Below are 11889 nucleotides of genomic sequence, written 5' to 3'. Positions count from 1 at the left end.
AAACATTAAAATGCCCTTGCTAAATTTAAGTTTGTAATGAAGAATAATACTTGACTCTATAACCAACTGAAATAAGAAAGGATCAAATGGCTTTCAAAAAACCCCAAGGGACCAACCCTATAGCCAAGTGACTAAAGGAGTCAGATCCCACATGGCAACCACAGTTCAAATTCCAGCTCCAGTGGTTTAAAAAACACACAGGACATGTGTGTGTACATGCTCAAAACCTTGACAGGATGGAGAAATGGAGAAAAGGGATTTCACCCCCCACCCCCATTTCTCTGTCACACACACACACACACACACACACACACACACACATCCTTAAATATGCCCTGATCAAGTCTACTCCAAAGAAAAAATACTGCTGGTAATGGCATATTTTTATGTCAAAAACTAGAGCCCATGACCTTCGGAACTTAAAGAGGTTTCTATGAACAAGGGCCCACTTTGACCTGTGACAAATTCTAACTTCTAGCCTAAAATGATAATTAGCAATCTTGGTCCCTACCACGGCATGTCAATATTACAATGGCACCCAACTACTGCGCAGCCACCGTGAGCAGCAGAATCCTCTCAGGTTCACCAAAACTGAAAACATTACCTGTTACCTGCTATAAACTAGCAATATAGGCTTGACACCACAGAAATATTTATATTCTTTAAATAAGAGAGGGGCCTACAGTCTACTACTTACCGCAACTTTCTTTGCCAAATCTACAATATCTTCCATCAACTCAAGATACTGTAATTTCTTCAAACTTATCTCAGAAGCACCAGAATTGCTTAAAGGCAAATTTATTTTTTAAAAGATTAGGTTCTCATATAAACAATTTCATTGAACTTTATGCTTATCTATATTTTATACCTTAACTTAAACTCTTTGAAGAATTACTAGGTTCCATTTTTCTTCATTTCGGGTAACAACAAACAAGCTATTTATTAAATGAACAAAACACATCCTTTTTTCTCTTCTGTACTACAAATTGATATTTACAAACAAGTATATTAATTTTTCCTGACTCCACTTCAAGTCTACAATTTAACACTATTCCATTTATACTTTTAAAACTAAAGTAAAATTGGACAGAATACAAGAATGAGACATAAGTCTTCCACTGTCCTTGGTATTACTCTGTACTAGGTAGGCAACAAACTTATCCACTGCTCACACAAAATGAGTAACAAAGACTAACTTACTTGGCCTCCACACAGGGATGTAATCGTGATATTAAAGAACTATGTTGACGTTGAAAAAGAAGTGGCCAGAAGATGTATATTTTAATGGCATCACAGTAATCTTGCAGGACAGAAACTGGTTTACTACACCATATACTGCAGATGTCAAATTCTTAGGTTAAAAAAAAATTGTTTAATTAATATTTGTACCCACTTTGGAATGAATCAACATTGTTCATAAAGAAAAGATAAGAACTGGTATGATATGGAGACACAAGTAAATAATTAATATTTTAACCTGTTAGATGACAAGAATTTCTAAGTATTGGCTGAAATTCTACCTTAAAAGTTTTGGATTCTAGTGAAAAAAATAGTAAGAACACATTCTTAAATGATAAGTAAATCGGGGGTTGCCATGTTGCAGCAGAACAGTAATGATGACACTGAAGGTGTTTCACTGTTTAATGCTGAAGAAGAAACAATAGACAAAAAATATCCAAAAGCAGACATCCAGTGGCATTTTTCCATTTATTCTTTGATTCAGTGCAATTATATCTATCTTCTCTGTGAACTGCTCAGCAGCAGCTTTACTGCCTATATGGTGATGATTATCTTGTTACTGTCATGTGACTTTGGGGGCAGTGAAGAATGTCACAGGTAGACTAATGGTCGGCTTATGTTGGTGAAACCATACTGATGAAGATGGAAAGGTCTATTGGTTGGTTGAGTCCAAAAAGACATCTCCTCAAGAGAATAAAACTGTTTCAGAGTTTTATTGGTTAGTGTTATGGGTGGTTAGTGCTATGGGTGGTTTCTGCCTTTAGTGCTCTTTTCTCCAGAGTAAAGTGGTTGGCAGTGGTTATCATGGGTGTGGTGCAACAAAGTGCCAATCTGTATGGTTACATCAGGTGTAAAGTGGGCAGCAGGAAGAATTTAACACGTGGCTACCTCGTATCTTGGAAAGAAGTTTTTAAGACAAAACACTAGAGATGATCAGAATTCCTAAACAGACAGAGAGAAAGTTTGTGTTTTATTATGTGGGAGACAACTGTTGAGATCCTTGACTATGAATCTTTTAGAGCTCAGTCCATGTTGCAAAGAGGAATATTGAGGTTATTTTTTTTTTGCTTAAAAACTTTATTTACAAAGAGGAAATGTTGTTTCCATACTAAGTTTTTGTTTTCTTTCTAGCAGAAAGTATGGTGTCACTAGAAACATTCTCACAATTTCTTTTTTTAAAAAGAATTATTTTATTTATTGATTCATTTATTTTAATTTGATCAGAAAGAGAGACTCATAGAGAGAGGGAAAGTGAGAAAGCAAGCCACCAGGTCCAGGACTCGAACCATGGTCGGCCATGTGGGAGTGTCCAGCACCTTAACTACCATATCACCTGCCAGTTCTATCACAATTTCTCTTATGGTTTACATATGTCTGCACATGGTCATGTGATACTAATATATCCCAAATTAATCAAAGTGTGTGTACTCACTTACCATATGTTCTAGAGACCTTTGCATTTTGATTCATACAACATAGGAAGATATTCTTAGTTTATCTCAAAGCTCTACAGGTTTACATATTATTTCTGTAGATTATTTTCAGAAGTAACTTTTGCTTCCATGGTTAAGAGTGAGCAGCACTTTAGGGACCAGCAGATGGTGTAATGGTTACATCACTGGACTCCCACATAGCCGACCATGGTTCAAGTCCTGGACCTGGTGACCTGGTGGCTTAAAACTCTCGCTGGGTGCATGTGTGTGTGTGCCTGAAACCTCGAGAAGAGAATGGAGAAGGGACTATGGTGTGGTCATTTCCCCCAAGGGATGATTTCTTGCTTTCTGTCTCTCTGTCTCTTTCTGACTCTCTGGTGAGTATACATGCACTGCTGTAAAATCTCTTAAAAAAAAAAAAAAGTTAGTTTGGGACCAGCAGATGACATAATGGTTATGTCACTGGACACCCACGTAGTCAACTGGAGGTTTAAGTCCCAGACCCAGAGGATTAAAATTCAAACCAGGTGTGCGTGCATATGTATATGCCCAAAATCCTGAGGAGGAGAATGGAGAAGGTACTGTGGAGTGGCCATCTCCCTGGGGGGGATGATTTCTTGCTTTCTGTCACTCTGTCTCTCCGGAGAGTACACATGCTCTACAGCAAAAATCTCTCTTGGAAAAAAAAAATGTACTTCATGGTGAAATTAATTTTCTTATACATAAGCAAGCAGGTGAAAAGCCACATTTGGGCCAGTGGTGTTAACCAGTCTCTAAATTTTTTAAAAAATAATTATTTATTTATTTAATTCCATTAGTTATTATTATTATTTTTAATTTGACAAGACAGAGACAGAGAGAGAGAGAAAGGGAAAGCAAGAAAGCAAGCTGCCAGGTCCAGGACTCAAACTGTGACCAGCCATGTGGGAATCCAGCACCATGTGGGAATCCAGCGCCCTTAACCACCATGCCTCCTGCCGATCCCTCTAAATTTTTTTTTATTCTTATTTGTAACAAGTAATTTATTCAAGGCCCAATTAACATAAATGAAATCTTAATAGTATATGTTTATAGCAATCCAGAGATTGCTGCTCTTCTATTTATTTTATGGGAAGGATAGCCAGATCTTACTCTGGAACTTCTTAGGAGCTCTTCGGTGACTGTTCGACTAATAAACTTTATCTTTTTCCACTAATAGAGTATTATTCTTGTGCCATAATGAGAATAATCATTTAAATACTTGGCATATTAAATACCTAACACATTTTTTTTTTTTTTGGAGAGGTTTTTTTTTGCTATAAGGCATGTGCGCTCGCCAGACAGACAGAGACAGAGAGACAGAAAGCAAGAAATCATCCCCCAGGGGGGATGGCCATGCCGCAATCCCTTCTCCTCCATTCTCCTCCTGGGATCTTGGGCACGCACGCACACGCGCCCAGCATGAGTTTAAGCCACCAGGTCTGGGACTCAAACCGCGGTCGACTACGTGGGAGTCCAGTGACATAGCCATTACGCTAACTGCTGGTCTCAATACCTAACACATTTTATGAGTGTATTTTCTTTTTCTTGCTATAATGGGGATATTGCAAATCATACATTTGCATTAATGGTACTTCTTAAAGAAAAGCAATATATGTAAACTATAAACTAACCCGATCTATAAATTGTTGTAGGCATCTGTAAATTCCATTGCAGGTACTGCAAACGGTTGGAGTCTTTGAATCAGTAGATTATATTGTGAATGTACTTGTAAATTGTTAACATTTTTTATGGATATTTTGTTTAACTGAATAAGTATCTATTGGGTTGATAGCTTTGAGCGTGTATAACTTCATATTTGTATAAAATTCTGTTTACAAAAAAAAAGACATATAAATCTGTTATGTTGATATGACTATCTGGATAAACTACCCTTTATAGTCTTTTGATAAATTAGTATTAAAATACCAACATACTCACCTAAATTTTTCTCACTTTGGATATAATCTTTATATTGCATACCCTATGGGGAAAAAAGAAAGAAAAAAATTCTTTTGATTTATATCTGGTAAAATGCAATGTATGGTGCTTGATTTTTTTTTTTTTTTAATTGTGTTATAGGGTGTAGGTATGCTCCCTGGAGAGAGAAAAACAGAGGGAAAGTGAGAAATGACCCAATGGGACTGGCCACGCCATAAACTCTTCTCTCAAGATTGTGGGCACACACACATATGCACCCAGTGTGTTTTTCAGGCTGCTGGGTCCATGTCTCTAATGGAAACCCAGCCATGTGGGATCCAGCCCCTTTAACCATCATACCACCAGCTGGTCATCAGTTCTGTATCTTGATTTTTTTAAAAATTTTATGTAATATTATTTTCTTTTTTAAATTTGCAATAGGGCACGTGCACTCACCAGAGAGAAAAAGCAAGAATGCGAACTGCCAGGCCTGGGATTCAAACCAGTCAGCCATGTGGGAGTCCAGTGTCTCAACCACCATGCTACCTTCAAGCCCCCAAAGTTCTTTATTTTTAATCTAAGAATTATTGGAACTAAGAACTTTCAGTGCACATTTACTTAGACACATTGAACACATCTTCAACCAATGATTCTTTTTTTTTTGAGGTTCTAGCTACAGGGCACGTGCGCTTGCCAGACAGACAGAGACAGACAGAGAGACAGAAAGCAAGAAATCACCCCCCAGGGGGGATGGCCACACTGCAATCCCTTCTCCTCCTGGGATCTTGGGCATCCACGCACCCACGCCCGCCATGAGTTTTAAGCCACCAGGTCCGGGACGCAAACCGCGGTCAACCACATGAGAGTCCAGCGACCTAGTCATTACGCTAACTGCTGGTCCCCAGTCAATGATTCTTAATTTAAGACCTTTTTCAGTTTCCACTGGGTTTGTTTTCATGGCTGTCCCAAGAGTTTTTCTAATCCCCAACCAGAAAGTCACCTTTCGCCATCACTTGTTCTCTGGCTTTAAATATTCTTATTGTGAGGGGCTGCCTACTTTCCCTTCTGAAATCACCTCTTCGAAAGCATGCGTGTACCTCCCCCTTAAAAGCCATAAACCATAAAAAAATCTTAACTCAGGTAGCCCTAAACCAGAGAAAGCCTTTTAAGATACAATGTTAAAAACAAAAAACTTAACAAGCCCTACTTACCACCCCATCACAGTAAAGCTGAGTCACCCGAACATAATCATCAGTCACAAATTCTGGAGCAAAGACATAATTGTCCACATAAGGGCAATGTTCTAACAAGGCATAATCCGCTACAATGAAATCTCCCTCGGCAAAATCGTCCATGGTGCACAATCCTAAGGAAACAGCACAAACCCAGATCAGTAATTAAATCATTTGAGGCTATGTGAGAAGCTGCTTTCCTGGCTTCTATGTTATATTAGAAAAATACTTGGAACCTATACCCCCAGAAAATAACTCCAATCAGAAAACTGAGCTCCAGAGGATTCTTGTCCCCATTCTGATGTTCTTTTTCCACTATTTCTCTTCAAACAGTTTACTCTATTTCTTTTCTTCTTTCCTTTTTCTATTTAGCATCTCTACTCTGAACTTATCTGTTTATGTGTCTCCATTAGTTGAAAGATATCTAAGGGCATTTTATTCATCTTTGTATGTGCCTAGGCCAGGGTAAGCCTTCAATAAGTGTGTGCTAAATGAAGAAAAGGCATCTTCCCAATAGAGCACTTTGACTCCACCTGCTTTTTCTGTGAAATACACCATTTCCTCATCCTCAAACTCTGCTTTAATCTCAGCCTCCTGGCCTGAAATAGCTACTACCTTCTTATGAGCTGCTCAGACTCTCCTACCTCTCAGTGTGGTCTTGGGCCAAGAGGCAAGGTCCACATGGCACAGGGCATCTGTCAATCTCCTAACTCCCTATCACGGCACCCAACCTTTCATCCTCCTGGCAATACCTTATAATGCTCTCACACCACTGCAGTACACAGCACTGCAACTCTTTAAAGGGGAAAACACATTATTAAAAGTCGTGTTTTAAAAATATTAGGTCATTAGAAAAGTCATGATACATTTTTGCACAGAAAAATACGTCATGACTTTTCCGACGACCCAATACTTATTTCAATGGGACTAAAGTTTTTCCATTAAGACAATTCAATAGTAAGGATTTTTATAGTTATCAGAAAATAGCTACAAAATCTAAATATCACTGAAAAATGCAGCACCTTATGGTTTCTAGCTCTTGTCCACGTACTGGCTTTCTTTTCCTATCATCAGCACAATCATTAATGCCATTTCTTAGATCCTTTCTCTTCACCACTGTCATCCACTATTATTGAGACAAACCAACTTTTTTCTTCCTAAGCAAAGCCATCATCAGTCCTTGAAATGCAAAATATATTTCTTTCATCAACCCTTCTTATGGCCAGTTTGCTGTACGAAAACCTCAAAAAACAAGAACAATTAATAATCTTCCTAGCAAACTACTTATACTAGGTGTGACAGTATCAAATGTTTTAACATGCATCACTACATGAATTCTCACAGCAATGCTTGGCCGGCTCAGCTGTCATTATCTCTTCTACAGAGACAAGAAAACATTCTCAGTAAAATTAAATAATGCTCAAGGCAGCAAGCTAGGAAGAATACAACACGGTCCTCTGGATTCCACAGTCATCTCTCTCGAACACTCCATTTCACCACACTGACTGTTCCTTGTCACCTCTACCTTTTCCTTCTTGGTTACTATCATGTTTATAAATTCATGACCGTGTTCCACTCTCTCCTCCATCATCCTGGTCACCTCAAGGCCCATGCAGATGCTGCCCTCACCTTGCTACCTCAACTAACACAAACCTCACTGCCGACCACTCTAGGCACTTGCTTCCCAGGGCCCAGCTCCAATCATTGCCCTGGTCTCAGTAAGTTTTTAAATCTTTCACTCCAGTCCATCCTCTTTGACCACAGCCATGTCATTCCAGTTCATGTCCTCCCTGTCTCCTCCCATAGCTACTCTTTCAACTTTACCAAGAACTCTACTTCCTTTTTCTCTCATTTGAATTCCCATTCTTATTCACTTTCAGTTTCTTACAATTTGGTTTCCATTTCTACCATTCAAGAAAAACTGCTTGCAATAAGGTCACTAATGACCTTCTACAACTGATTGGCCATCATTAATTTCTAGAACCTGACCTGCATAATTCAATAATTTAATTCCAGAAGTGAACAATGACCACAAAAAATAAGATACTGTATAGCACCCAAAGTATAGCACGTAATACAAGGTATATGCTACCCTGGGTAATATAGACATTTTTAAATTTACTTGTCTTACAAAATTTTTCTTTGCATATAAATAAAGAAAGGGCCAAGAGCTGTCACAGCTCATACAACACCATCAGGGCATTAGTTACAACACAATTAATATGCTCACACCTGGCAGGCTGAGCCACTGTAACACGATATTGGTCATTTAGGCCTAGCATATCTCACCAATACCTCCTATAGCACCAACAGTACTGCAATAACAACACTGGCACAATATTTTATTTTGACTAGAGAGGCAATGTGACAAAGTGGTTAAGAGTGTGGTGTCTAGAGCCAGACTACCTAGGCTCAAATCCTGGCTCTCTCATTTCCTGGGTTTAAAACATGGGCAAGTCACACGCTCTATGCTTCAGTTTCCTAACATATCAAATGGGGGACACAATACTACCTATCTGATGAATCAGTTAACACACGACAGTAGAGTATCAGGCATGTAGGAAATGCTGTAAGTACCAGCTATCCCTAACATTAGACCAGTTTCTTAAACTCCACTGTTCAAGATGCTTCCAGCCTACCTTTATTGCTAAATCTGAAGAGCACTTTTCAGCTTTCACTTACGGGCTGTGGCCACTTCCTCCTCAGAACTCTTCATCTGGATTCCACAGACCATCTTCTCCTGGTTCTCCTCCTATTGGTCTGGCTGCTCTTCCTCAGTCTCCTTCACGGGCTCTTCTTCTCAATCCCCCACCACCCATATGTCAATACTCTCTTCTCACTCTGACCCTCTCTTTGTGGGGACCTTATTCACTATGCGCAGTGGTTAAGACAGCACTTTCTAAGGTTTTGCCATTGGCATAGCTTTACCATGTTTTTTTGCCATTCCATTATCACATGTATTTTTACTTTGTAGTTCCATTTTATTGAGCTTACTCGGCCTAAGTGATAATGTCCATGATATCATAAGTTTGATGTATAATTATGTCTTTCATACACATTAAACTCCTATTAAAAATTTTTCAAGCATTTATCTAGGTACCACTTTAAATTAACTCATATCGCATTGTAGAAAACAATGGATTCCAAACTTCCAAGACTCTCAAATCCTTCCAAGATGGGTTATGTCTCTTGACTTGTAAACCCTCCCTGTCAATTGCTACTGGATCTTAACCAAGATGTCTCACAGCCCCTCAGATTAAATAAGTTCAAAAATAATTTTTATTTCTCTACAAAAACAAATGCATGAAATCAAGGACTTTCCTCTTCCTATATGTGGTTTCTGAGCTAACTGCTCCTCATGCCATATTACTCAAACCAAAAACCTGTGTGGTCAATCTAGATTCCTCAGTCTATCCAACTAACCACCCAGGGCTGTCATTTCTACTTTCCTAAGAAATCTAAAACCAGCACACATAGATTTCTTCATGCCTAGGGTCATGTCTAGTTGTACCTTCATCTTTTCTTCTCTGACCTCATTAACAAGCAATCTTCTAACTGATGTCTTGCATTCAATTTGGGCATCCTCTAAATAACCATATTATTTTACTGCTTAAAATCATTCGATAGCATCTCTTCATCTTCACAATAAAGTACAACTTCCTCACTAAGTAGAGATGATTTCTGTAATCCTGTTCCTGTATCATCTCCAGTCACTTTGTAACAAACAACCTAGAAGCCAATTAAACCCAACTGCTTATTGTTATTAAACAAATCTTATTTTGCAGCTACTAATGCCTATCAGTCTTTAACATTCAATTCCAGGAAGCATTCATTTCCTGATCATCCCACTACCACAAAGTTTATTTTTTGTATCTCTTCTCCATAAGCCCAGAGCATTCTGCCCATAATCTGATAGCTGTTTTTTCACTGGTTTACCATCCCAGGTTTATCTCTGTTAGGGTCATCATGGGTCCAGAGGATTCATTGTATAATCCACTAGCCATCTGTACAGTTATTTACTTATTACTTTCCTTTATAATAGCTCAGCTTATAACTTAGATGTAAATTTGTCTTAATTGGAAATTTGATACCAGTAAAAAACCCTGTTTGGTACAACAGAATTTTTCTATTGGGTTGTTGGAAAGTCATAACTCATGTTTGCATAGAAAAAAATATATCATGACTTTTCTGACAACCCAATACTACAAACTAAAATAAATATACTACTAAAATTAATTATTTAAAATAAAGGACTTCTGATTCCATTAGTTATGCTAAAGTAAGTATTCTGGGAACTCTACCACTACCAAAAAACAAACAAACAAACAAACAAACAAAAAAACTAGATCCTAGATTTTTAAAAGAATACTTTTTTAATGTTTTGCTGAGGTCAAAAATAGGGGAACATTTAAAGCCACCCTCTCCTCTCAAAAGCAACAAATCTCAGGCTACAAAGTAAACTGGCAGTTAAGAGCTACCAGTACTGGTGCCAAGAGGAATAGTGGCATCCAAACACTGAGCCCTGGCCAGAAGTAAAATGTAGGCACTAGAAGTGGTCCTAGTTAATCTCTCTGGCTCCCAGCCAAAGCTGATACAAGTGCTTTCAGAAAGAAATCATTTCACATTAGACTCTCAAGTTCATAATCAACAATCGCTAAGCCCAAGAGGTAACAAGTCACCATGAGGGAGAAACAATATCCTAAGAACATCAGACATTGAGATCGCCAGATATGGCCTATAGAAAAGCTACAGAGGCACCAAAATGAGCAAAGAACATGGACTATAAAGAATGGTATATCTAAAAAAGAACCAAGTAGAACTTCTAGAAATTGAATATATAATTGCTAAACATTAGGGGAAAAAATGGAAGGGCTACAGAAAAGATTAAGCACAGCTGAAGAGAAAATTGGTGAACCAGAATTATGCTTCATGATATCACCCAGCACTATAAATCATGGTACAGAAAGACACAGAGCTGAAAGATGAAGAGGAAGTGATCTGGAAACAGTTTTATATAAATGCAGTTAAAAGTTTCAAAAGGAAAGAATAAATAAAATAAAATAGAAATGATATTTAAAGAATACAGGGTTCTGGGGCCAGCAAGTGGTGTAGTAGTTAAGCACTGGACTCCCACATAGCCAACCACAGTACGAATTCCAGCCAAACCTGCAGACTGCTTTCTCACTTTCTGTCTCTCTCTCTCTATCTATATCTTCTCTGGTTAAATTTAATAATAACAAATAAAATTAAAACGAGTAACTATTAAAAAAAAAACAATACAGGGCTCGGAATCTGCTAGACCTCATGAAAGATAAGTTTCAGAATTAGGAAATACCTATATCCAAAATATGATAAATGAAAAGTAATCTCCATCTAGACTTCTAAGTGAAATGATGTAATATCAAAGACCCAAAATCTAGTGCAAGTAAAAGAAAAGAGTTTCTTTAAAAACAAACAAACAAACAAACAAACCTATACTAAAACACAGCAGACTTAATGAGCAATAGCAGAATATTATCACTGCTAACAAAGAGACTACCAGTCTAGAACAGTACATCCATCAAAAGGATTTCTCAACAACCAGGACAAAATAAAAATAATTTCAGATAAAAACTGAGTTGACGACTGAAGAGAGTTGTATGGACACAACTGGGGACTACTTTGTAGTGTGTGCATTCTACTCCCTGGGGTTTATGCCTAGGATCAGATTTGGATACATGTGTAAGGATACGTCAGCTGCGCTAGCTAGTGGACATATTTAGACAAATTGAGTTCATTGGTAGAACAATTGAATGGGGGGGGTGGAGGCCATTGAGGGTAATCATGGGTGTCAGGGACAATGGAGGAGGAAGATGGGACATGGCAGAGGGTGGGGATGGGGAATCTGGGATGGCAAAACAAAAGGCAAGGTATGCAGGACACAAAAATTGGGAAATCATTTGCTGAGAACATATATGTTGATGTGCTCGATTGAGCCAATGCACAGTGTATTTTGGATGGAAAATTCATATGTGTGTTGTGATGAGAAAAAAAAAATTTATAATAAA

At 38.1% G+C, this 11889-nt stretch overlaps 1 protein-coding gene and 1 pseudogene across 9 annotated transcripts in view; one reads left to right on the top strand and one right to left on the bottom strand.

The window, feature by feature from the left end:
• Positions 1 to 11889, bottom strand: part of TTC3 (tetratricopeptide repeat domain 3) — a 154377-nt gene that overhangs the window by 130772 nt on the left and 11716 nt on the right. For 4 of the 9 annotated variants that reach the window (XM_027770952.1, XM_027770954.1, XM_027770953.1 and 1 more), the window contains 4 exons: positions 5822 to 5976; positions 4632 to 4674; positions 1201 to 1351; positions 698 to 785 (listed from right to left, as the gene is read on the bottom strand). The exons of 4 other annotated variants lie outside the window; for them this stretch is intronic. In XM_027770952.1, the coding sequence (XP_027626753.1) occupies positions 698 to 785; positions 1201 to 1351; positions 4632 to 4674; positions 5822 to 5965 (426 nt within the window). In that variant the 5' untranslated portion in view covers positions 5966 to 5976. Of the gene's footprint in view, positions 1 to 697; positions 786 to 1200; positions 1352 to 4631; positions 4675 to 5821; positions 5977 to 11889 lie in introns of those variants that run through there. One more of the 9 variants, XM_027770956.1, reaches the window with a different exon arrangement.
• Positions 1590 to 2185, top strand: LOC114007434 (Golgi apparatus membrane protein TVP23 homolog B pseudogene; annotated as a pseudogene).

This window comes from Tupaia chinensis, unplaced genomic scaffold (assembly GCF_000334495.1).
Source record: "Tupaia chinensis unplaced genomic scaffold, TupChi_1.0 Scaffold000175_1, whole genome shotgun sequence".
NCBI lineage: Eukaryota > Metazoa > Chordata > Mammalia > Scandentia > Tupaiidae > Tupaia > Tupaia belangeri.
This window is presented reverse-complemented; position numbering and strand designations above follow the sequence as displayed.